We start from the raw sequence: 24,563 nt of genomic DNA, 5'->3' as shown, positions 1-24,563 counted from the left end.
CCAGAGTTGAGGGTTTGGAGGCCTAGCAAGTCTCTGGTAAGCAGGCCCAAGCTTGTGACCCAATCAGGGTGTTCGGTCCTTAGCCTCACCACATCCTCATTCTGGGACAGCGGAGAGACAATAAAGTCACCCCTACTCACTTGCAATGGACTACGCCCCTTTCGGCCCCTGGACTCCAGACCTTATTCATGATTCCGATAGACATGCCTTCCCCCAGGGTGTCCTGCCTGGGCTATGTGAACAAGTGACTCAAGAAATCAGCAAAGCCATTGCTTGTGACACCCCTACCATAGCTGGGGCTTATCACTCTGCCCCTCGGAAGAATGATCACTGGCACACTTAGTGCTGGGCAGCCTGGCAGCATCACCATGTGCTGGCGCTCGGCATTCTGAGCACCTGTACACATTCAAGTCCAAATGAGGAAGACGGGTGAAGGGTGGCGTGAGATGCCCAGCATCCGCGAGATGGGCTGTTCTAGGCTGGAGTCTGCATCGTGAGGCCAGTTTGAAAGTGCTCATTCTGCCTCCACACATGAAACGAGCCCCTTTACGGTGTTCCCCACACTGCCCTGGAGGATGGGGATGGAGAAGGTACTAGTTAGAGCATACTCCATCCCAAGAGCCTCGGGTCTTCATTCAGGATCCCAGTGCCAAGCAGCGGCCCTCAGGCATCCAGAGGTCTGTTACTGTTCTGAAGTCTGAGAGCTTTGCACCCCATGCCTGTCCTCTAGCTGAGCAGAGTAGCCATGCACTGGGCTGGTTGTCTGTGAGAGCCCGAGCAGGACAGCCAGGATTGTTAACAGTGCCCTCCCCAGCCGGGAGAGAAGTCAGGCCATGCCACCACACCCTCCCGCACTGTCAGGCTGTACGGGGAAATAAAACTGTTAGGTGCAGCGGGACGGGCGAGATTAGATTCTCATTAAGGCAGTGATAACAATGCATGTAATCATAATTGGGTGCTCATTGTGCAAGGAGAAAACTGCAAACCCGAGGGGTGGAATTGCTCTGCTTGCGGCATGTGCAGGAGTGCAGCCTAACTGTTTCTGCCTGGATGGCATCAGAGTCACTGGAGACACAGAAGAAACTGTGGGTTCTGTGGTCCTGGGGCTGGCAGCAGCCATGCATAAAGCTCAGGGGTGTTTCTAATGTGAGGCCTCTGGGGGCCTTGAGAGCTGAGGGAGGGCTGAGAGCACAACGGAGCTCGGCCTCTTGTACAGACATGTCTAGCAGCCCAGCTGGGTGCTATGACCGGGAGCCAAGAGAAGCTGTGTGCTCTGGGCCATAGGTATATCCAAGCTTTAAGAATAGCTGGGTCGGGGCTGGAGAGATGGCTCAGAGGTTAAGAGCACTGGCTGCTCTTCCAGAGGTCCTGAGTTCAATTCCCAGCAACCACATGGTGGCTCACAACCATCTATGAGATCTGGTGTCCTCTTCTGGCCGGCAGGCATACGTGCAGACAGAACATTGTATACATTAAAATAAAAGAAAAAGAAAAAAAGACTAGCTGGGTCAGGAGGTGGTGTCTCAGCACTCCGGAGGCAGAGGCAAGCATTTCTCTGTGAGTGTGAGCCAGCCTCGTCCTGGTCTACAAAGGGAGTCCTACAAAGGGAGTCCCAGGACTCTTACACAAAGAAATCCTGTATCAAAAACCAAACAAACAAACAAAAAAAGAATAGCTGGGTCCATGCCTGAACATGGGCATCAAGACATACTGTTCAGAGACTGTCACAACCAAGTGACTTAAACATCAAGTCTATGTTAACATCAAGTTTATTCTCTCAAGTAATGATGCCACCTTCTTATCAGGACACCAGACATGAGACAGAGTCCCAATCCTGCTGTCCTCATCTTACTTAACCGTGATAGTTAGAAAGACCTGATTACAAAACAAACAGAAAACAACAACAACAAAACCCCAACATTCAGGAACACCATTGGGGGTGGGGGACAGATATCTAGAATTCAATTTGCTCCTCCAGTTCCATCGATAGCCAGATCCGGCCTTCACATTCTGAATGGGTAAAGAGTGTGACGTTATATTGCAATAAGGAGACAGATGTGGTGCCAGCCACCGTCTGTCCTCTCCCGCTTCCCTGGCTGGAGTCTTACTTGGCAGGGAGACGCTCTGTGTGTGGAAAAGGCCATGCCACAGGAATGCAGGGCAGCATTGATGGCCTGGGGCAGTCGATGGAGGGGTTCACTGTCAGCTTAGCCTGCACTTAATGGTTCCCTGGGGTAGTGGAGGTGGGATTCCAGGCAGGGCAAGATCCTGGAGGTTTCTGGAAAATCTGGCTTAGCGAGTACTGGCCACACCCTCAGGCTCCCTACCTTCATACGGAGCAAAAGAGAACAATCTTACACAAGACTCTAGGGAGGCCATGGCAGAGGCACACTGGGAAGTCAGGATTGGACTCAGCAAGTGCCAGAGTGCTGATGATTCACAGAATGCAGCCAGAGACAGAAACATCTTGTGACCCAGATCTTGTGACAGTCTCAGGAGGCCTAGCAATCCACAAGTCCTGCTGGCTTACTACAAACCCTGGGGACCTCTTCTCCCACCCATCCCCTTTATGTCCTTGTTCTAGCAGCAGGGACAGCATCTCCCTCACTACTGGTGGACACTTTGAGCTTGGGGTGCCGATCCACACACCAACTTGAAGCCCTGAAGGTAGTGAGCTTGAAACCAGCATCCCTTCCTCACTGGGGGAAACCTTGAGTTGGGTGAGATTGATTTTGAGCCTTGGTGGGATTATGACTTAGATCCTCAGAGGTGAGAGATGACCGAGTCAAGACTCTACCCTGTCCCACGCTTGTCTCAGGATGTCACCCACTGAGGAACGACCGCCAAAGATGGCCATATCCTAAACCGGCAGAGATAATACCTGGTATTACCAAGAGGTGCTAATGATGGGATTAAACTGAAGATCTCAAGAGTTAGGTGATCCGGGGCAGCTGAGTGTCTTCAGGCCACTGCTGACCCGATCCAAGGCTTCACACAGGGAGCTACGGCCACGGTACCTCTAAGTTCAACACTCATTGCCACTGCCAAATGCCAAGTGCCAGGTGGCACCAGAACTCACTAACAACTGAAATCTGGACCTTCAGCCAAGGACTCATCTTCAGAAACTGGTAGGGAGCAGCAGGGCAGGGTTTCCACCTCCAAGCTCCTACCCCAGTGAATCCTGCTGGAATCTTTAGGACGGGCCCCAAGGTACCAGACAGTCCCCAGAGACAGGTGAGTGAAGGGTGAGCTGTGAGCCACCACAGTGGGACCAAGCACACACTTTCCTTTGAGGGGTGTTTTAGTTGTCACCCATTTGATCAGGAACCACAAGGGGCAGGCTGGGTATATACAATCACACGAACACAAATGCAATGAAAATATTTATTTGTGGATAATCATAGAAGTCAACAGACCAGCACAAAACAGACAGGAGCTCGAGTCTACAAACACACTGACAGGGGACAGTACATGGGGCTGAGGGACTTGGACCAGAGACCACCTGAGCCCAGAGCGTGCCCCTCCTGCGCAGCAGGGACTGTGGGCCAGCTGTGCTTTGCTCTAAAGGCTAGGAGCTTCCAAAAGGTCGTGGTCTCTGGGGAGGAATAGTAGGGTCGGGCTGGCCCCAGAGCAGCCCGTCTTCTGATTGGTCCAGGTTTGCAACACATGGGAGAAATTCTGACAAGGTCTGGATCAGGAATTAGGCAGCTATGAAGCTAAGAGCACTCAGGATGTCACCCCTGCCTCATCCTTCAAGAGCTATGTTCATTTAGAATCCACCACCATCTCCAAAAGCACTGACATCCCACCGCCCATCACCCAGAAATGATCTTAGGTGTTCTGTGGGAACCAATCAGGTCTGAGCGTTCAGGGAATTTGGCTTCTGCCTTCCTGCTCTGTGGGACACTAGAAGGATGTGCTAAGCCTGTGGGTCTTCTATTTGTCCTGTCACCCCCAGAGCAAACCCTTCTCATGTCAGGCACAAACCAGGTCCTTGGTGAGACTATAGCTCAGAGACTTCCATGGTACCAGTCCAGGTCACACTAAGGATAAAGGCTCCTCCACTTGTCTTCATGGGGAGCTGCCTAGCCCTGCAAGGCAGGCAGTGTGGCCACAGTTTTACACAGCATCTCAGCCTGCCCTGATGGGATCTGCTGGCTCTATAGGATGGGAAGTGAGGCACGGTCATGGTCACACCCCAAGGCCTTCTGTGAGCTTCCAAGCATAAAAATGTGAGTGGCAGGCTCTCCTCTTGGTTTCCCCCACCTGAAGCTGCAGGGCAGAGGCAGCCATAGCTAGCTATTTAAGAGCTGGCAGAAGCAGGGTGGGGCCATTTCTTATAGGGAGACCTTTTCCACCTGGAATGTCTATCCTGTCGCAGAAAGAGCAGAAACTACCCACAGTGAGCTGGGGGAAGAAAAGAGGAGACGCCAGCATGGGGAAGCTCAGCTCACCATCACCACCCTGAAGTGGGTGTTCCTGGGTCTCAGTTCCAGTCAGGGTGGGTAAGACAGATGGAGACCCCTGCTCTGAGGACATGCTCCTGCCTGACTCACACAGTGAGGAAGCCTTTAAATAGTGTTTATTCCACCAGAAATTAAAAAGAATAAAGAAAATCCAAGAATAACCGTGTGCGTTTCCAGATACTCTCTTAATACATAGCTATCCTCCTGCCTCAACCTCTAGAGTAGCAGATTTCAGGTGTGCACCACCATGCTAGGAAAATTTTTCCATTAGCTAAAAAAAAAATCCCTAAATATCGTTCAATTTAAAGTTTCTCATTAAATTCTTGTTTTAAGCAAATAAACACAGTAGGGTGCAATGAAGAGAGAATATGGCATAAGACATTATTTAAATTAATTTTTGCACAGAAAATGTCTGTAACAAGAATAAACCAGAGTCAACAAAGAGACACACACATTTCAAAATAACCCCAAATTTAGGAACTGTCAAGTCAGGCCATGCTGATCAAGGCATGGCTGCCTGGAATGTCAAACAAGAACTGGGGACACAGTGTGCTCCTACTTACTTGAGGTGTCATCATACAGCAACCAAGTCTGTATCCTAACACAAAGATCTACTGCTGTTTAACCTGTTGGCACCAGTATCTGCCTGGGCAGCTGATACCACTCTGCCCCACTGCGCCCCCTACTGGTGGAGGCTGAAAGTATGCAAGAGGAGGCAGAAATCTCCCTACATTGATTCCACAAGATTGGCACCTGCAAATGCCCTGCCAGCTGCCATCTGAAGCTGTCACAGGAAGTACGGGAAAGGAATAAACTGGCATGTGACCAGCTGTGCCTCCGCTCCAGGGCGCTCCTCCATCAATCAAGGCCCCTTGGCAGCAGCATCCACCCAGACTGCTGGACCAGGTTCAAGCCTTCCTTACAGAGCCCACAGTTCTATGAAGAACCTTACAGTGAACCTGGCCTCCCAGAACTGCCCCTCAGGGGACACCTTTCCGAGGTATCCACTGGAGGGTCACCAGACATATGTCACTCAGACAGACCCTCTTCCCAGGGACTCCCACTGTAGGTATCTACATGGATGGTTGGGAGACAAGCTCCCAAGTGGTAGAGGGACAGCACTGAAAGGGGTCTCTGGGCTGCAGCAGCCTCTGGAGGGCACATGGAATCTGGATACCACTACCAAGTCTGTGTCCTTGCCTGTCCCCTGTCTGGGCCAAGGTAGATACCTTGACCCAAAAGAAAAGTGCACAGAAAGGGCCAGAACAAGCAGCGATCTGCCATGGTCACCGGGCACCTGAGAACTGTAACTCTAGACCAGATATGTCCTCAGAGGGCAGGACGGAAGCAAAGAATAACAAAATACATTCACTTCTTTTTCCTATACTTTTAGGCTACAGACAAGGTTTGAAACAATGGAAACAGGACACTGTGTTCAGGAGCCGCCCAGGGGCACAGCAAAGGGCCCAGGGCTACACAGGCCCACCTGCCTCCTTCAGGAGGGCCCTGCCTTCCCAAGCAAGGACAGGACAGGGCCTGGCCTCTAACATTCAGGGTTATTCTCTTATTCCAAATGGGGGTGGTGACATCATACCAGGAACTCGGCTAGCCTATAGGGCACACAGTCCCCTCCTTCCAAAACTCCACATAAGCAGAGTGAAGCCAGGCCTGGCCACGCCCACTGAAGACTCAAGCAGCTTTAAACACTGGGCTCTCCCAATGAGGACACCACTTCGTTTCCAAATACATCATTTCATAACTAAACTACGGGAAGGGAAAGTAAAAGCCAATTCTGATCTGAATACCAGGGGACCAGAGCCGGTGCTGGCTGGCAGGCAGGCTGCAGATGTTTCTTTACTCACAGCACTTATTGTTTCTTCTTAGTGACAGACAAGCCTGGGCCACAGCCTCTGCTCCTTGTCCCCTGAGCTCCAAAGCACACAGAAAGACAATTCAGACCACAGCTAAATTCAGAATTTGAGAGAAAGTCCTCATGAGGAGAGAGCGCTCACCCTGCTGTGTAAGCCAGAAAGGGTCCTACCCAGACCATTAGCTCTGGGCTACAGTCAAGAGTCAAGGCTCTCCTGGTGTGGCTGCAGAGGGTGGTCATGAAGACGCCAACACACATAAAACACCCACACCCTGGACCGCCTATGCCAGCCCTTACCCTTTAATGTGTGCGTGTGTGTGAAGCCAGAGGTCAACACCTGGGGTCTACTGCTCTCCACTTCTTGTTTTGAGGCAGGGTCTCTCCTTACTGAAACCGGAGCTTACCAGTTGGAAAGATCGGCTAGCTAGAGAGCCCCAGGGGTCTTCCTGTTCCCGCTTTCCTAGTTCTTAGGCCTCCAGTGCACACTGCACGACCACACTCAGGTGCTGGGGACTGAACTCAGGTTCTTCCTGTCTGCATGGCAAGTCCCCTACCCACTGGGCCAAATCTCCCATCCATTCTCAATATTCTGAGAGGAAAAAGGAAGTTTTCCTCATTGCTGACAAAGTGGTGTCCTTGCTCTCTGTGAGGCAGTGATGGGCTTTTCCTGTGACTTAGGGGAATATGGTTGTCCCTCCAGACTGCTAGCCATGGGTCTCCTCTTTCTGGTCAGCAAAGTTTGGGGTTCAGACGCTGGCACTGCGACCAGGAAACACATGCCAGAGAGCTAGCTAAACCTGGCTTAGGATACTAATTAACAAAATCATTTTAAAAATGGCATTTATCGTGTGTGTGTATGAGTGTGTGTGTGTGTGTGTGTGTGTGTAAGAGAGAAAAATTCACAGGGACGAGGCCTCTGTTTCCACCATGCGTGTTACTCAGGCTGTCAGGCAGGACAACAGGCAGCCTTACCTGCTGAACCATCCTGCAGCTGTGACCAGAAAGAGGAGGAGCTCAGGATGTGGGCTGGGGAGGAAGCAGAGGCAGACTAGTGCCCGCCCATGCGGACCAGTGTCTCCTGCATCTAGGGCATTCTAACAGGGAAGGGAAACACTGGACTATGCTAAGGTGGCTGTGGCTCTCAGGCCCCCCCCCAGTGGGCTGCAGCCAGGCACCCCAAGGAACCTATGCCAACATGGGGGCCACAGCATGGACCCCACCTCTTCCAGTCTCCTATCTTTCCATAGGCAGTGGCTTCTCAGAAGAGGCAAATGTCACGAACTGAGGGACAGGGAAATGGGTGTGGGTGCTGAGATGAGACAGAAATAAGAGCCCCACTCACAGCTATGACTTAGGGACCCCAAATTCCAGAATGGATAGCCAGGAAAGCCACACTTGAGCAATGTAAATGGAACATGTCACTGTCCCTTGCAGGAGTCTAAGGGCTGCCCCTGCCCCCACAGTGCCAATATGCTCTCTATAGTAGCAGAGCTTCCAAGGAGGCAGAGAGTTAGCTGATTTCACTTAAGGGCATGTGATGGGCACAGAATACAGAAATCGGGGGAGGAAACAGCGGTAAAGTATGGGGCAGGTGCCCCCCCTGCCCCTCCTTCCCTGTCTGTCCAAACAGCAATGCACTGTGCCTGGCAGACTGTGGCAAGAGCAGCGCTGCAGGGCTGGCTGAGTTCCCACAGGAGCCCAGTGTGGCAACCTTTCCGGAACTTCCCACGCCACCGCAGGCTCAACAGCTGACCTCTATGTTAGCCGGTTTCCCAGATTTGGTCCCAAGTTACAGGAACTCCTGCTGACACCCAGAGGGCTTGCAGGGTCCCCAGAATGTTTGGGGCCCTTAAAAGGTCCCTGTCACAGTGACTACATGCTTGTGTGCATACCCAAGCATGAGAAAATGGAACCCGCCCACACAGTCCAACAGCTGCATAAGTCCGACATCCTCAGAGACACCAAGAGCAGCAGAGACACACAGAAACTCTAATGCAGGGACAAGGGTAAGACCAGATGGCAATGAAGATATTTGGCATAATTCTTCCAGATGCCAAGACCTAACCCAATTTTAAAAAACAGTGCCACCACAGGCCTCTTCTCAGCTCAATCCAGGTTCTGGGGGCAGTGGCAGCCAGTGACCAACAGAACGGTCCACAGGCAGCAGGCTTGCCTGTTCCACCCACCTTCCACATACCGGTGAGTCAACATGAGGGGTCAGGAGGCCTGGGGGAGGAAGGGGTCATGTTTCTGATCACATTTCTGTCACTGCTTTGTTATTATTATTTTAAAAAAAATGATGGCACATTTTCAGGATTGAGACCGGCTGAGACCCTACCCTCAGGGGGAAACAAAATGTCAAGTTTCAGTCATGGCTCTAAGGCAGACGTTACAGCTTTCAGGGGGATGGAAACGGAGACCCCAGCACACTGTGTGTCGGGGTGAGTACACGACCATCACAGCACCGTGGCCTGCACGACGATCTCGGGGTCCTCGATGTCCTTTTTGCTCTGGACCATCCTGAGCTCCAGCTGGGCCGGGCTGGGCTTCTGTCCTGCTCCTGCTTGAGCTGAGGAACACAAGCAAGATTGGAGCAGGCGGAGCGCAGCCAGGGGCCTCCCTCCCCTTCCCCACACTGCAGCTCCCGCTTCAGAAGGCGCGCCACACTGCCACCTGCTGCCCCACTACTAACAGCAGCAGGATGCAGAGGCTGGAGGGAGGGCTCCCAGCTCTCCTGCCCACCTCCAGACAGGACCACCTCCCAGGATGGCAGAGCAGGAGGGCAGGTACCTTTTGCACACCGGATGGTCCTCTGCAGCACATGTTGCATGGCAGACACAGTTTTCTCGCAAGCCACCTGCACAGAGGACAGAGACGCTGCCTTGGCCTACCTGGACGAGCATCGCTGTCCAGGACATCCCACAAGCACCAGCTGCTCGAGTCACCAGAAGCCGCTCCACTGTCACTCACATGGGGGTGACTGCATGAACCCCCACAGAAATGCTTCTGCACTAGCCTGTGCCTGGAATGTCCCCCAAAGCCCATGCTAGAGGCGAGCCCTCTGCCTAGGAGGGGATGACAACTTCTGGAAGTGAGGCCTGGTACAAGGTCCTTAGGTCCCTGAGAGTGGCTCCTGGAAGGGGCTGGTGTAGTTTCTTATCTCCTTCCTCTTTGCTTCCTGGATCCCACCCTGATGCACAGCCACAGGTCTTAAGGAACAAGGCCGTCTCATCATGAACAGACACCTCTGCAACCTTGAGTAGACAGAAACCTTCCCTCTTTGTAAATGGTCTCAGGTATTTTGTTATAGCATTGGAGAGAGAGCCAAGCAGACGCTGCCTGTTAAATAAACCACTTGGGTGTGGAGGGAGATGCCCCATGGGAAGGGTCAGCGGCCTGGGGCTTGTCCGTATTGGGCACACCTGGCACACAGCAGGTGTTACCGAGAATTCCTGGGAGTAATTAGTTTTAAAGACTGTAAGAGAAAGCACAGCTGCCCACGACTCTCAAGGCCAGAGGCCTGGGGGACTCAGCAGGTGCCCAGACATGCCTCAGTTCCCTACGTGGGTTGGCTGAACCAGGCCTTGCCTTGGGAGTCCCATAAGAAAACTCCTCTGATTATTAGAGTTAAAAAAAAAAAAAAAAAGAAAAGAAAAAAAAAAAAAGAAAACTCCTCTGAACCTGCTGAGCCCCATCCTCAAATACATATTCACATAAAAGCTCCATCCCTGATCCCCAAGACACAGCACAGTCCCCCTGGAGCTCTGCATGTGGCTTAGTTGTGGAGTGTCCACCTAGTACAGACTTGGTGGTCCCAATCGGTCCACTCTGCTGAAGAGCATCTGAACAAGAACAACCTGTCTGCTCATAAGTGCATGAAGCAGGTGGGATGGACATACAGACAACCATAAAAAGACCATGTCCATGACAGGCCCGAGGTGGAAGGGCCTACCTCAGCCTGCATCCTCAACCTTCTGCCCTTAGTCCCCAAGGCTATGTCTATTAAGTCAGGCAATGGCCACATAGCAGGAAACACCCTGAGCTGGGCTGAGCACTGGAAGCGGCTTCTGAGTCACCACGGAGCAGCTAGAAAGCTACATGGGTCCAGGACTCCTCACTGACTCCTGTATAGATGCTAGCTTTTGTTCCCACCACAGCTGAGTCTCAAACCCCAGGTCTCCGTATGCTACATCCAAGCATTATTTATAACTTTCAAATTTAAGTCTCTCATGTCTTGGTTCCTATGCCACTACTTCCCAAACCAGGGAAGAGTGGACAACAAGACAGACAGGGTGGGTGTCTTAGGGCTTCTATTGCTGCGATGAAACACCATGACCAAAATCAACTTGGGGAGGAAAGGGTTTATTTCCCTTACACTTCCACATCTTGCTCATCATGGAAAGAAGGCAGGACAAGAATTCGAACAGGGCAGGATCCTGGGGGTAAGAGCTAATGCAGAGGCCATGGAGCGGTGCTGCTTACTGGCTTGCTCAGCCTGCTTTCTTATGGACCCTAGGACCACCAGACCAGAGATGGCACCACCCATTGTGTGGCTGGGCCTTCTCCCATCAATCACTCATTAAGAAAATGCCCTACAGCTGGATCTTATGGAGGCGTTTTCTCAATAGAGGCTCCCTCCTCTCCGATGACTCTAGCTTGGGTCACGCTGACATAAGTGTGGCTGGGACAGTGGGTTTCCGGGCCCACGGTCAGCTGTTTCTCCCACCGATCCTTGGGCTGGGCTCGGGCCCAGGCTCCCACTAAACCTGCCACCACCCCGCTGTTGGGACCATATTAACCTATATTCCCACTGGAAGTGCAGAAGTAATTGTGGAGAGGAGCAACATGCACAACTGACCTTCAGATTGTCCGGGTGCTTGTGTGTCCATGCCAGAAGCATGGCAGCGAACAGGTCCCCGGTGCCCACGAAGACAGCATCCACCTTGCGCATCTCCATCCGGATGCGTTGAGTCACAGTGGAGCCGTCGGGCTTCCCTGGGGGAGGACATAAGTCAGGCCACTGGTTCTGAGACTCCTCAGCTAGACAAGGGCCACCCCTGCCATGGGATCCCAACTTGTCTTCCCTTCTCCTCAAGTGACAGGAAGGCCAGATTGTCTCTCCTTGGGGATATCATACAGATGTGGTATGGCCTCCTTCAGGAGCTCTGGGACTCAGTGTGGGCTGTCATAACTGACCCCTGCTGCCACCACTGTCCCAAAGGGAAGTGAAACACTGGACTCTTAGAAGCTGGAACTAGCATGGCCTTACACACTCGAGTGCCAGGAACTGCCTGGATGCACTCTGTATGCATGTGTGTCTGTGTACAGGCGTGTGTGTACATGTGTGTGCCTGCATGTGTGTGTCTACATGATTGTGTATGGCACAAGAGCATTCAGGTGCGCATCCCCACACCCTTGTGCATCCAGAATGCTCACCGGAGCCAGTGGGTATGAACATGGTGTTCCGGTCAGCCTTTGTCCAAGCTCTGAGCATTGTAATACTTCAAGTATAATTAACTCTTGAGCTGTTTGTATAACCAATTACTGAAGTCCAGCAAAACCTCCTCCCTGTAGACACCTGGGCCACAGAAACCAGACTCAGCTGCTTTTGGCATAAGTCACTGGTGTGGGGTAGCTCACCAGACCTAAGAACCTAGAGGTCCTGGAACAGCATGGTTATCTGATCATCCAGCAATTAGGAGTGCCTGCTCACGTCCCCAAAAGTCCATCTGGTCCCACCTTCTGGCTCCACGGAGCCCTGGTCCTGAACCTGCCTTCTCTCTGACTCTCTTGAGGGGCAAGAGGTACCAGGCCCTTGCTGACTGAGTCACAACCTCCCTCCTACTGAGCCCCCAATATTTTCTGGGGCCTGAAAGCTGTGGGCTTCGGAAACAGATGGACCCAGGGAGCACACAGGGCAGGTGGAGCCGGCACTTACGCATCCTCTGGCTGCCCAGTGCGATCAGGTAGTCACTGCCTTGTGTGGAGGGCAGGTCAGAGCTGGTGATGACCACTGTGTCCGGACCCATGCAGTGTAGCATGTCCATCACCTGCCAGCAGCAAGGGAGAGTGTCAGCACCTCCGACCACGATGGCGCTTCCTGACAGTCACGCTTCTCAAGGTGGATGACCCTGGTCAGCCACTGTCCTCTGCGATCAGAGCTGAAGCAGTCAGCCATGGCCAGAATGCTTCATGGGCTCTAGAGGACCCGGAACATGGCACACACATGGCCAAGCCTGTGGTCTGCCATCTTCTGTCAGGGCCATTGACAGCTCAGAGTCTGAAAATGTGGAGAAGCCTGGGGGCCCTGCCCCAACTCTTTGGGAACTGGGAAGCCAGTCATATCCACCAATGAGAAGCAAGCTTCTCTCCAAGCTGGTTTATCTGTCTTTTTTACCATTTGTTTTTATTGATTATTTGAAGCAGGGTCATACTATATAAATTTTGCTAACCTGAAATTGGTATGTAGACTAGGCTGGTCTTGAACTTACAGAGATTAACCTGCCTCTGCCTCCCAAGTGCAGTGAGCCATGACACCTGGCTCAAGATGGCGAAATTCCCTTAAACCCGATGGATGCTCCAGCCTGCACTACAGTGTTCCCAGGGCGCACTTGTGGGTGCCTAATGCGAGTGGCTCAGGAGCTGAACCCAGCTACCACTGCCAGCTCACAGCGGGTGACAACATGCATGGGCTATAGACTACACACAGTCTGTGGCAGACAGGACCTCCTGGGGACCCAAGAGAAAGAGTTCACCCTATGCCACACCACAATGTGGGGCTTTCAGACTCCACAGCTGTGAGAGAACGCTTTCATAGAGCATGGACACATGGTAGACCGAGCATAGAAATGACAGAGGGACAGAGGTACCAGTCAATGGCAAAGGCTTGGGTGTTCTTCGCATCTGAGGTCAGAGCTCAGTATCTCTCAAATGCCATCAGTTCCAGAAGATGGGTGTCTGTCTCCTTCCCGGAAACCAGGGCCCTGTGTGAAGATCTCCTCCCTATGAACAGAGCCATGTGTGAAGGCCTCCTTACCTCCAGTGCTTCTTCCTCGCTGTGGATTTTTCTGCCACTCAGCAACCTGGAACACAGATGGGAGCAGTGAGCCAGTGTCTACAGTACAACCATCCTGGCAACTGACCTACATCCCCACAAGACACCATCACTGCGTCTACGGGCCACAGGAACCAGGGGAGGCAGTGACACACATGGAAGGTCAAGAAGGAAATGTGTTATAAGGAAACTCACATACATGGTGGGGTTCCGGCCTGTGGTGATGGCCTATAGGTGAGATCAGTGAGAACCAGCCGTCTACAGCCCCTGTGTCCCTCAGCACTGTAGTCAGGTAACGGATGTTGACAGAACTCTGATGGCCAAAATGGCCAGCACAACCCATGTACATGCCTGCTGACAGCACAGGGCCCTCAAAGAGAAGCCATTCTTTCCTTGGGAAGGGCCCAGGGCTGGGGCCCTCAGCTATTCAGTCTAAAATGCCCACCGGTGTTGGCATCCAAGGCTTGCAGGAACCATCTCACAAGACAGAGAGGCCTGTGCCCTGCAAGTCTAGGTATCTAGCAGTTCTCTTAGGAGCTGACTCTTCACCTAATCAGGGGCCGTGAGCTCTGAGAGAGATCTATGGCCTCCAGTTCCACCTGGAGGCATTCCCAGCCTCATGAGCTCTCAGTGGGACAGGTGCCACCTCCTCTTTCTCTCCTTGGAGCATCTTGCCAGCAGGGGGATACTGTGAACCCACACAATCATGACCAAACAACCAGTGTGAAAGTCACTTGTCGTGGCCTTAGAGGCAATGGGAACCACTGCAGGGTTGGTGTACAGGTTTATAGGGTCAGGTTCAAGGGTGACATATCAGTCTAGTGCAGGCCAGGTTCTCTAAGGGCCACCAAGGACCTCAGCAGGCAGATGTGGAGCTGCCAGGACACATGTGAAGACGGTGCAGGGCTCGCCAGGGCACCGGCCCTGCTGGCTATGCAGTTACTTACTCAGCCTCAAACTGGTTGGGAGTGATGATGTCTGCCACGGGCACCACTTTGTCCCTGTACACGGGAAGGAGGTCCTGGGGAACGTACTAGAGAGCACAGGAGACAAAGAAGGGGACTTACTCCCACAGAAAGAGGGCCCAGTGAGGAACGCTCCCAAAGCCCATATCCTGTGGGAAGACCTGGCATTGCCACCATGAAGGGCCTGGAGCAGGAGGGTAGGCCTCAGCTCACCAGAACCAGAGGGGAGAACAGGAAGTAGGGAGCTAAGACACAGGACCGCACAGGATGACGAGAGGCAGCCTCGGGCCCTTGGGACCTGACAGCCAGGAGTGGGCCCACCTGGCTCTGGGAGCCTGAGTCCTGGGGCGTCTCATCTCCACCTAAGACATGCTTGTGAGCCAACACACTCTGATCATCTTGTTTTTGTTTTAAATTATCAATGAACAATTCAACAGAACAGTGCTCTCCTGCGCCCCTTTTTTCCTGAGACAGGTTCTTACTCTGTAGCCCAGGCTGGCCTAGAACTCAGAGCAATCCTCCTGTTTCCTTCTAAGACCTGAGATTACAGGGCTAACTCACCAAGACTAGCTTAGAACAACCTTCCACTTTTTTTAAAAAATTATTTACATGTTGGGGATGGACTTAGGCCCTCATGTCTGTTGGGCAAGCATGAACTATACCTTCAAGCTCATACTTTTAAGTTTTTGATTAACGTTAGCCTTGAACTCACAATCTTCCCACTTCAGCCTCCCAAGTAACTAGAATTACAGAGACACCCACGACCACGTCTGATTCCTGACATTCAAGTCCCACAAGAGGCTGTCTGTTCCCATGGTGATTTGCAGTACTGGTGAGTGGTTCAGGGTTCTAATCTCTTCCCACTCAGTTGCTGATGAATTTCCCTAGAGGTCCAAGGTCCTGTGCAGATGGACTCCCGCTGGCTGGCATAAGTTGGTATAAACTGGAGAAGAGCTATGAATAGATGGGACCACTTGGACCATCCAACTCCTAAACTCAGGGCTGACCATGACATCTACAAGCTTTCTGCTTCTTTGAACCTAGCACATCTTGAATCTAGGCAGAGGTTCTCAACCTTCCTAACACTGCAACCCTTTAATACAGTTCCTCATGTTGTGGTGACCCAGGCCATAAAATTATTTTCGTTGCTACTTCATAACTGTAATTTTGCTACTGTTATGAATTGCAATGTAAGTATCTGATATGCAGGATATCTGATCTAGGCCCTCCAGGAAAGTCATTTAATCAAAATCAGGACACAGCAGAGTGAGCAACACTGAGCCCAAAGGAGAGCTCTTTAGGACCAAACACCAGCATCTCCTAGGGTGGCTGGGGACACTGCAGCAAGCAGTAACAGGAAGAAAGGAGGGATGAGGGTCTGGTGCAGGGAGCCTTCCAGAAAATGAGCATTGGAGAAAGCAGATGAAAAGACAGCCACTGAGCAAAGTAGACACCTGGTCCGGTCACTGCCACTGGACTCCACTGGCAGAACAGGGCAGAAAGGACACAGGTCCAAGTGAGTCCTGCACTGGTGTGGACCACGTGTGGCCAGCTGTGCTCAAGGAACTCACAAAGAGTAATGGATGAGTCAAAGCCACACAGACAAATGCCAGGGTTAAAACACTGACTTTAAAATGTTGGGCCATCTCCGTAGTCTGAGGTTTCTGTGATGGTGACAGGACCAGCTCACTCATGGACTGTGACCCATCCACTACCCAGAGTTGAACAGCTGGTGAGCTCAGAGTGACTTCCTCATTGTTAAACGGAAAAGGACAACGAGCCCAAGACTGACAGACTGTTTGTGGTTACCACCCTAGCTGATGCCTGTCCTCCATCTGACCAACTTCCTAACAGGGGTGACTCAGCCTTGGATGGGGTCCACACAGGTTTACCCAGGAAGGTGACCTTCTCTTTGGTTCAAAGCAGATGCACAGACCCTGTGTCTAATAGTAGAGAAGTGCACTCACCATGGAGCCTTCGCCGTTCCACTTGTCCCCCATCACAGGATCGCACACTGTGGAGACACAGCATCTGGTCAGCAACCACTAGAGCTCCTGATGACAGACCACACTGTCTGCTTTCTCACTGTGCAGCCCAGGCTAGCCTTGCACTCACCACCTTCCTGCCTCAGCCTCCCATGTAGTTGAGGATGCAGGCATGCACACCACACCTGCCTCCACATCTAACGCTTGCTCTAACCGCCAGAGTGTGTGCCTGCGTGTGTGCACATGGACCATGTGTGCAGGTGCCCAGGGGTTCAGGAAAGGGCATGAGAGCCTCTGTCGTGGGATTTACAGGCAGCTATGAGCCAGAGTGGGCGCTTGGAACTGAAATCGGGGCTTCTGCAGGAGGAATACGCACCCTTAACTGACGACAGGCTCTCATCAGCCCTGGCTGGCTTTGAACTCACTGTGTAGCTGGGATGACCCTGAATTTCTGACCCTGAGGACTGGGATTACAGGTGCACACCTCCACATTCAGTTATGTGGTGGGGGATCAGGTCCAGGCTTCATGTATGCTAGGCAAGCACTCTGCCAACTGAGCCTCACCCCTGGTCTCTCAATCATGTCAACATTACCTACACACGGAGACACAAGAACAGTTGTGTGCCCCAGCACCTTGCACTTCTCTGCCCAAGACAACCAGGTCCTCGGCATAATTTCACGCACACCACCACTCACACCTTTGTCTCAAGCACACATTACCTCAGGTCACCTGGACTGGAACAGTGCCTTTCCCCCCAGCCTGGCTGAGAGAATACTAAACGAGCTTTCCCTGTGTCTTCCCAGGTTCAAGCACATTCCCTTTGGACCACAGAGCACTGCACAGACAAAGCAATGGGCTCTTGGCCTTCAGGGTAGAGCATGCTATGCACACCTGAGAGACTGGTACTCAGGAGCAGCCTGAGTCTGCACGTCTGCTCAGCACTGCCTCTGCTCTTGGTGGCACATGGACCCAGTGCTGCCTGGCAACCATCATGTCACGCTCCACACTGACAAACTAGATATGGTGTGTCCACCACACCACCCAAGCATGAAGCGAGATGGCTGAGCCCCTTCCTGAGGGTGAGATCAGCATGAGGCACACCGTGGGAGAGGCATCATGGCCCAGTTCTCACCGTACACGAGCTGGGAGTTCTGCTGCTTCAGCTCCCGCACGATGTCTACCACCATGGCCAGGAAGGACTTGTCCCTTGTGTAACCTTGGGAGGGAAAACCCAGGTTGTTTATCCTCCCGAAACAGGGCACATTGACCACCAGGGCCATCAAATCAAGCATGCATCAGAGTGGGAGACAGGAACTAGGCAAGGTCTCTAAAGGTTTGTACTCATAGAGGGGAAGACAGGTAGCCAGTTCCCAGGGACACAAGAGTTCTGAATGACGAGAATACAGATAATGGGCAAATTCCACTTTAAACAAAACGTATCACTTTTTAAAAATATTTATTTTATGTGTGTGCCGAGTGTACGTCTGTGTATGAACATTAAGGGGACAGAAGATGAGATCAGATCCCCTGGAGCTGGAGTTACAGGCAGTTGTAAGCTGCCCTATGTGTGTTGGAAATTGACCCTGGGTCCTCTGCAAGAGTGGTAAGTGCTCTCTTTCTTTTCTTTTCTTTTCTTTTCTTTTCTTTTTTTTTCTTTTCTTTTCTTTTCCTTTTTTGATTTTCGGAGACAGGCCTTCTCTGTTACTTTGAAGCCTGTACTGGAACTCACTCTGTAGACCAGGCTGGTTTCGAACTCACAGAGATCTGCCTGCCTCTGCCTCCCCAGTATTGGGATTAAAGGTGTGTGCCACCACTTGCCTGTTTTAAATGCTCTTAACCACTGAGCCATCTCTGCAGCCCCTGTGTCTCTTTAAAATTTTTTATTCAGGGACTGGAGAGATGGTTCAGTCATTAAGAGCACTGGCTGCTCTTCCAGAGGTCCCAAGTTCAATTCCCTGCACCCACATGGCAGCTCACAACTGTCTATCACTATATTCCCAGGGGATCTGAAGCCCTTTGTGATGTGCATGCAGACAAAACACCTATATACATAAAAACACATAAATACGTTTTTATTTATTTTTGGAGGCAGGGTCTCATTATGTATGAAGCTCTGGTTCACCTAGAACTCACTATGTAGACTAGGCTGGCCTCCAAAGACAGTTCCAGGATAGCCAGGGGCCATTACACAGAGAAACCTAACTTGGGGCTAGTGTGATGGCTTACGGAGTAGGGATGTTTGCTGCTGTATCTGAAAACCTGAGTTCGAACTCTAGGACCCACATGGCGGAAAGACCTCTGCACCCATGCTGTGGCACCATGTATGTGCGATTGTGTGGACCAGGACACACATATACACGCAATAAATTAGCAAATAGATTCAATATGTAGAAAATACAACCAGAAACAGAACAGAAGGACTCACGTAGTGATTTACCTTCGACCCAGGGTGGCCAAACTCTAGAGGCCTCCAGAAAGTGTTGGTGTCAGTGCACACCAAGACCCTCCGGGAAGGAAGCGGGGACAAGGTCTGAGCCTAGAAAGGGGATCTGTGTCTGACCTGTCACCAGCTTGCCGGGAACCCTAAACCAGGACCTGGGGACCCTCACCAGTGAGCACGTAGTCGTACTTATTCACGCTGTTTATCTTGAGACCTTCATAGAGTTCATGGAGCTCCTGCGAACTCAGCACTTGGCCCTTCCAATGGGCATAGCCTGCGGGAAGAAGACAGGCTAAGCTGTGGATGCAGGAGCCCCAGTTTCCCCCGTGACCATCTCAGCTGATAACCACCTACCCGTCTTGAGGAAGCCCAGTGAGCTGTTCTGAGGGCTGGCCTTAGGCCCAGACTGGATGCTCTGGCATCCCAATACCCTGGAAGCACCCCAGTTCCTATACTGTGGGGGCTGAACGGTGGTCTCTGCCCTGCCCTGACTAGTCTCCATCAAAACAATCCAGGAAGCAGACACTCAGTGCCCTAGGTAGGCCTGTGGAACTGTGTCCCAGAAGATGTGGATAGGGGGCACACGGCTGTTTACACCCCAGTTCAGGGCAGCCCACCAAACCCCTCTCCTTAGCCCAAGGAGGTGCCATAGTGGAAAAGCATACAAACATGCAGGTCACAGTGGTCAGCAAGGGGACACAGCAGCACTCCCTGTGGTTGACCTGGTCAGCTCTCCTAACACAGTAGTGCTATGACTGCCAGCTTGACAGAGGAGGAAACTGAGGCACAGAGGTTTTCCCTCCAGTCAGCTCCAGAAGAGTGGTCACACAAGTCAGCCAGGATGTGGGCACAGGCCCTGCCCAGAGTGGCACTTCTAGTTCCAGCCTCCAGCCTCAGGCCAGGTTATATGCCACGCTCACTTCCACCATGGCTACCACCTTGTAGTCCTACCTGTGTGGTTCGAAAACTGCACGGAGTTCACGGCATCAACTTCAAATCCCAAAACCTGCAGGACAAACAGGACAGGTGTGTGAGTGCCCGTCTGTGACCCCAAGAACTCAGAGCAGCGGTCCCAACCACGGCTAGAGTCTTGACTTGAGGAGGGTGACAGAGGAGACCATCCAGGAGGTACAGACCCCTGGGCAGGACGGTCACAGGGTGGGAACAGAAGGACCTGCCCAAGCCAGCCATATGTTTGCATTTCAGGGCCACACAAGCCTGACCATGGGATTCCTCTGTTCCTTCACTCAGGAACATTGCCCAAAGGGCCAGGGTGGCCACACCCCTCTCCCTTGCTGGCAGGCACTGAAGGGTTCACAGAACACCCCAGAGGGCCTACCTGATGAAAGTGGCCAAAGAAAGCACTGTGAGCAGCTGTCTGTGCAGATAAGGAGCAGGCCCTGTGGGTCTTCTAACTCACCCTGAGGAAGCGAGACCCAGCCCCAGCTGGGCTGCTCAGCTCAGCCAGTCTCTTACCACACCGGCTAGCAAACTCTCCCTCCCTCCATGTCAAAGACAGAAAGAAGGTCCCAGGTGGGGGCTGAGGTTCCCCCAGAACAACCACGTTCCTTGAGCAGCTTGCCCCTCTGAACGGCCTCTCATAGCTCCAGTGGGAGTCATCCAGACAGGACAAATGGGCCCCCTGAGACAAGCTGGGTGGAGACCGAGGCTCTGTGGGGCAGCTGTTCATCCTCAGCACACAAAGCAGCTCACTGAGCCAAATTAAAGCTATGGACCTTTTCCAAATAAAAGCTATCATTGAGTCTAGAGCTTTTTATTTTAAAGTAACAGACCCCGAGTTTATGCAGTTTGTGGCCGGTAGTGGTGGTGGAAGTGGCGCACACCTTTAATCCTAGCACAGGGGAGGCAGAGGCAGGCAGATCTCTGAGTTCAAGGCCAGCCTGGTCTACAAGAGCTAGTTCCAGGACAGGTTCCAAAGCTACAGAGAAACCCTGTCTCAAAAACAAAAACAACCAACCAACAACAACAACAAAAAAAAAACACAAAAAACAAAACCAAACCAAAACAATCCTAGTGTGGCAATGGCCCGAAATTCCAGGGCTGGGGAGGATTCCTGGGCTCAGTGGTCAGCCACCCTAGCTTCCATCTCAAAAACTGAGGAGGGGAGCTGGAGAGATGGCTCAGTGGTTAAGAGCATTGCCTGCTCTTCCAAAGGTCCTGAGTTCAATTCCCAGCAACCACATGGTGGCTCACAACCATCTCTAATGACGACTGGTGCCCTCTTCTGGCCTGCAGACATACACACAGACAGAATATTGCATACATAATAAATAAATAAATAAATAAATAAATAAATATTAAAAAAAAACTGAGGAGGGGGGGTCCCTGGTTAAAAATGCTTGCTGTGCAATCATGAGGACCACCAGAGTTTAGACCCCAGCACCCACTGTTACAAGCCAGGTGTCCTGTGCATACAACTGTGTAACCAACTCCAGCTCCAGAGCGGACTGAGACAAGATCACTGAGACTTGCTGGTTTTCAGTCTGGCTGGGAAAGGGAGACCCTGCCTCACAGGAACAGGCAGAGAGTGAGAGGGAGACTCTGGAAGAACTCCTCTGGACTCTGAGCACACACAGGTTGAGTGAGTGAGAGCACATGCGCAGATGTGGTTACACGCTCACACAGACACAAGTAAGTAAACCAACCTCTCTCTCTTTCTCTGATAAATAGTTCATGAAGAACAGCATTCAGTGTTGATCTCTGGAATATTCACAGGCACCCACAAATGGGAACCCTTCCTCTACAAATGACAGGTCCTTTTTAAGTGTAAGGGGGCAAAGGATTATGCCTTGATGCCCTGGACAACCCCAAAGCCACTGACATCTGCCGTGCACCGCGCCCCCGTGTCTGCGCTCTGTGCACTATTACCCACCAGTACGTGAGCTTCGGGCAAGGGGGCTGGAGGTTGAAATACACAGACATACACAGACAGAGAGACAACAACACAGGTCATCCTTGAATTCCCCAAGAATTCCCCCTTTATTGTGTTCAGGGGCAGATTATATAGAGACAGCCAAGCCCCAGTCAAACCCACCAGAAACCACTCTCCTGCCATCAGGAATTCCTGAAGGTCTCGTGCTCAGAGCAGCTGTAGGCACTCAGATCAGGGGATTACAAGGAATTCAGGACCCTCGTGACTTGGAATCGTAGTGATTTCTCCTGTTGCTTCTTCTACTTCCCCACACTCTCCAGGGCAACCTAAGTCTGTCAGCTGCCTGAGACGGCAGATGTTAGACTCAAGACAAGAGAGAGATTCCTTGGCCTACTGCCTGGCTCACATCTGACCACCTTCAGGGCCCTGCCAGGCCTCCCAGCCTCAGCCACTGGCCTCTTCCAGGCAGTTTCTTTCTCAGTGCCACCCAAGTATATCCAGGATGGGGGTCCATCATATGGCCCCTTCCCTGGCCACAGCATCCCTTCATAGAGTTGGCCATTTGAGCTGCACAAAAATCACCCCAAACAGAGGAAAGGCCTCTTGTTCAGGGCCCTGTGCTCAGCTGTGTGTGGAGATGCGTAGATGAGAGGCCATCCTAGCAGAAATCTGGCCAGACTCCAGATCTCAGGCACCTTGGAGAGGGAGCCTGTGAAACCAAGGGATAGATTCAAGTCTATGAACGCAGCCGCGGTCCATCAGTCCTTCCACGGCCATCTTCACAGACCCTCAGGTCTATTTGTGGATTCCAACTATGTCCTTTCTTTCTGACCTTGAGCCAAGATACCCTCAACCATGTCAGGCATGGGGTCAAAGAGGATTTGCACTGTTCCCTCCAGTCACTCAGGAAGGGCCACTTGGCAGGAACATGGGATTCAGTCTTGTGCTGATCCTATCTACAGCCAGGCCACGCAGACCAGGCCACCCACCAGGACTATGAGTAGACCCCACAGTGTCCTTCCACCTCTAGTTCAGGTCCCAGGCTGACTATGCCCAGACTGCTGCCACCGTCACCACTGTTAATGTCCTCTCCACTCCCTCAACCAGGTCTCACCTAACATCCACTTCTACAGCAACGCCAGGCAAGGGCCACTGAACAAGGCCCCATGTAAATGCATCCCACAATGCAGAAGCCACCAACAGAATGGCCAGAAAGAGGGCCTGCCAGGGTGTGGACACCAAAGGTCCAGGACTCAGGAGGAGCTGGCCCAGTGGCCATGACTCTGTCTGCTGCTGATATATAAAGGACATACAACCCACTAGAGTCTCAAGCAGTGGTTCTCAACCTGTGGGTCGAGACCCCCCCACATATCCTGCATATCAGATATTTGTACCATGACTCATAACAGTAGAAAAATTACAGATATGAAGTAGCAACAAAAAAAATTTTGTGGTTGGGTGTCACCACAACGTGAGGAACTGTATTAAACGCAGCATTAGGAAGGTTGAGGACCACTCTAGACTCCCGTGAGACGGAACTCAGGAGTATGAACGCCTCGTAACACCTTTGCCAGAACCTCAAGGTAAACAGAGGGCTGAGGACTCCCTCCACCAGAACTCCAGGACACCTGAGCAAAAGAGTCCTGTAAATCTGACCCACGGACAGCAGAGAGGATAGGTGTCAGTGACCGTGGAGTGGCAGAAAATGGGACCTTTCCAGTACACTGCTCCTTTAAAACCTCAAATGTTTTCTCACGAGGCAGACAAGGGGGCTGCCTCACCTACAGAGCCGCCTGGATGAGACAAGGCAGCCTATGGGACAGAGAGACACAGATGCTAGAGACAAACCTCAGGTAGCATCAGGAGAGGGACTGCCCTAGGGGAAAGGGGCAGAGGTTCTGGCCACACGTCACACGTTCTATGTGATGGTATTTGCTTCGTGCTAAGTCACTGAGCTCAAAGGCTTATGGTTTGCATTCATAAGCTCATCCCCCAAAATTCAAGCCGGTATTATCGCTGGAGCAATGCAACAAAAATTAGCAGTTGCACTAATCCAGAAAGGTAAAAATGGCATTTGGCAGATTCGCTCGCCTATTCCAGACTTCTGTGCACCAACATAGCTTCCAGCATCTCAAACCTCTTAAGATTCTAATAACTGTGACGAGGCAGGCTGGAAGTGAGGAAGACACACGTCCCGGAATCCCTGCCAAGCTGTCCCACCCCGCTGCTTCTGCGTGCGCAGATAATTAATCCTTCAGAGCTGTCGCACACGTCTGAGAAAGGAATTGCTATTTTCCGCTTCCAAATGATGGCGCTGAGCCCCTGGACTTGTGTTTCCATTTAAAATATTACTGTCAAAAGCGCTGTATTAATCAGCGTCATGTGCTAGTTTGAACATTTCCAGAATCCACCTCCCAAATGCGTATACAAAGCTCAGTCATCCTCAGCTGAGAAGGCAAGGACGGGGAACCTCGCTCCCAGGTGGGAGCCCTGGGCCCCAGAGGATGGAGTCCGCTGTCACTTAAATCCTCTTCTCAGCTCCAATCCATCCTTCTGGGAGCTTCGGCTGTGACTCTGGAGTTCACATCACAGCTCCTGGCAGGTACTTCCAACAGGAGGGCAGAGTGGGACAGGAGAGTGGTGGGCGATGTGCCCGCTTCCGCTGGTTCACTCTACCCCAGCAGCACTCAGTCCCCTGGTGTCACTCCTCTTCCTCCAGGTGGCAAAGTGACACGTCTCTCCCACCAGGATCAATGGCTCCTTCTCCAGTGGCAGTGGGACCTGTTATGAGGCTTGCCCAGGCTTTAATTTTTGCATCAATCAGCCGGTGTTCCCTTCCCCCGAGATTGCTTGTTCTTCTTCTTTTTTTTTTTTTTTTTTTTTTTTTTT

The 24,563-nt window shown here is 51.9% G+C and overlaps 1 protein-coding gene across 1 annotated transcript in view; it reads right to left on the bottom strand.

The window, feature by feature from the left end:
- Nucleotides 1-3,370: 3,370 nt before the first annotated feature.
- Nucleotides 3,371-24,563, bottom strand: part of Pdxk (pyridoxal kinase) — a 30,746-nt gene continuing 9,553 nt past the window's right edge. The window contains exons 2-11 of the mRNA XM_050140504.1: nt 19,733-19,787; nt 18,951-19,055; nt 17,474-17,557; nt 16,323-16,369; nt 14,338-14,423; nt 13,373-13,418; nt 12,275-12,386; nt 11,195-11,331; nt 9,127-9,193; nt 3,371-8,905 (exon numbers count right to left, since the gene is read on the bottom strand). Coding sequence (XP_049996461.1) covers nt 8,793-8,905; nt 9,127-9,193; nt 11,195-11,331; nt 12,275-12,386; nt 13,373-13,418; nt 14,338-14,423; nt 16,323-16,369; nt 17,474-17,557; nt 18,951-19,055; nt 19,733-19,787 — 852 coding nt within the window. The 3' untranslated portion in view covers nt 3,371-8,792. The remainder of the gene's footprint in view (nt 8,906-9,126; nt 9,194-11,194; nt 11,332-12,274; nt 12,387-13,372; nt 13,419-14,337; nt 14,424-16,322; nt 16,370-17,473; nt 17,558-18,950; nt 19,056-19,732; nt 19,788-24,563) is intronic.

This window comes from Alexandromys fortis, unplaced genomic scaffold (genome assembly GCF_014885135.2).
Source record: "Alexandromys fortis isolate MF-2015 unplaced genomic scaffold, M_Fortis_MF-2015_v1.1 scaffold_9, whole genome shotgun sequence".
NCBI lineage: Eukaryota > Metazoa > Chordata > Mammalia > Rodentia > Cricetidae > Alexandromys > Alexandromys fortis.
Note: the sequence above shows the minus strand (reverse complement) of the source record. Positions and strands in the feature narration are given on the sequence as shown.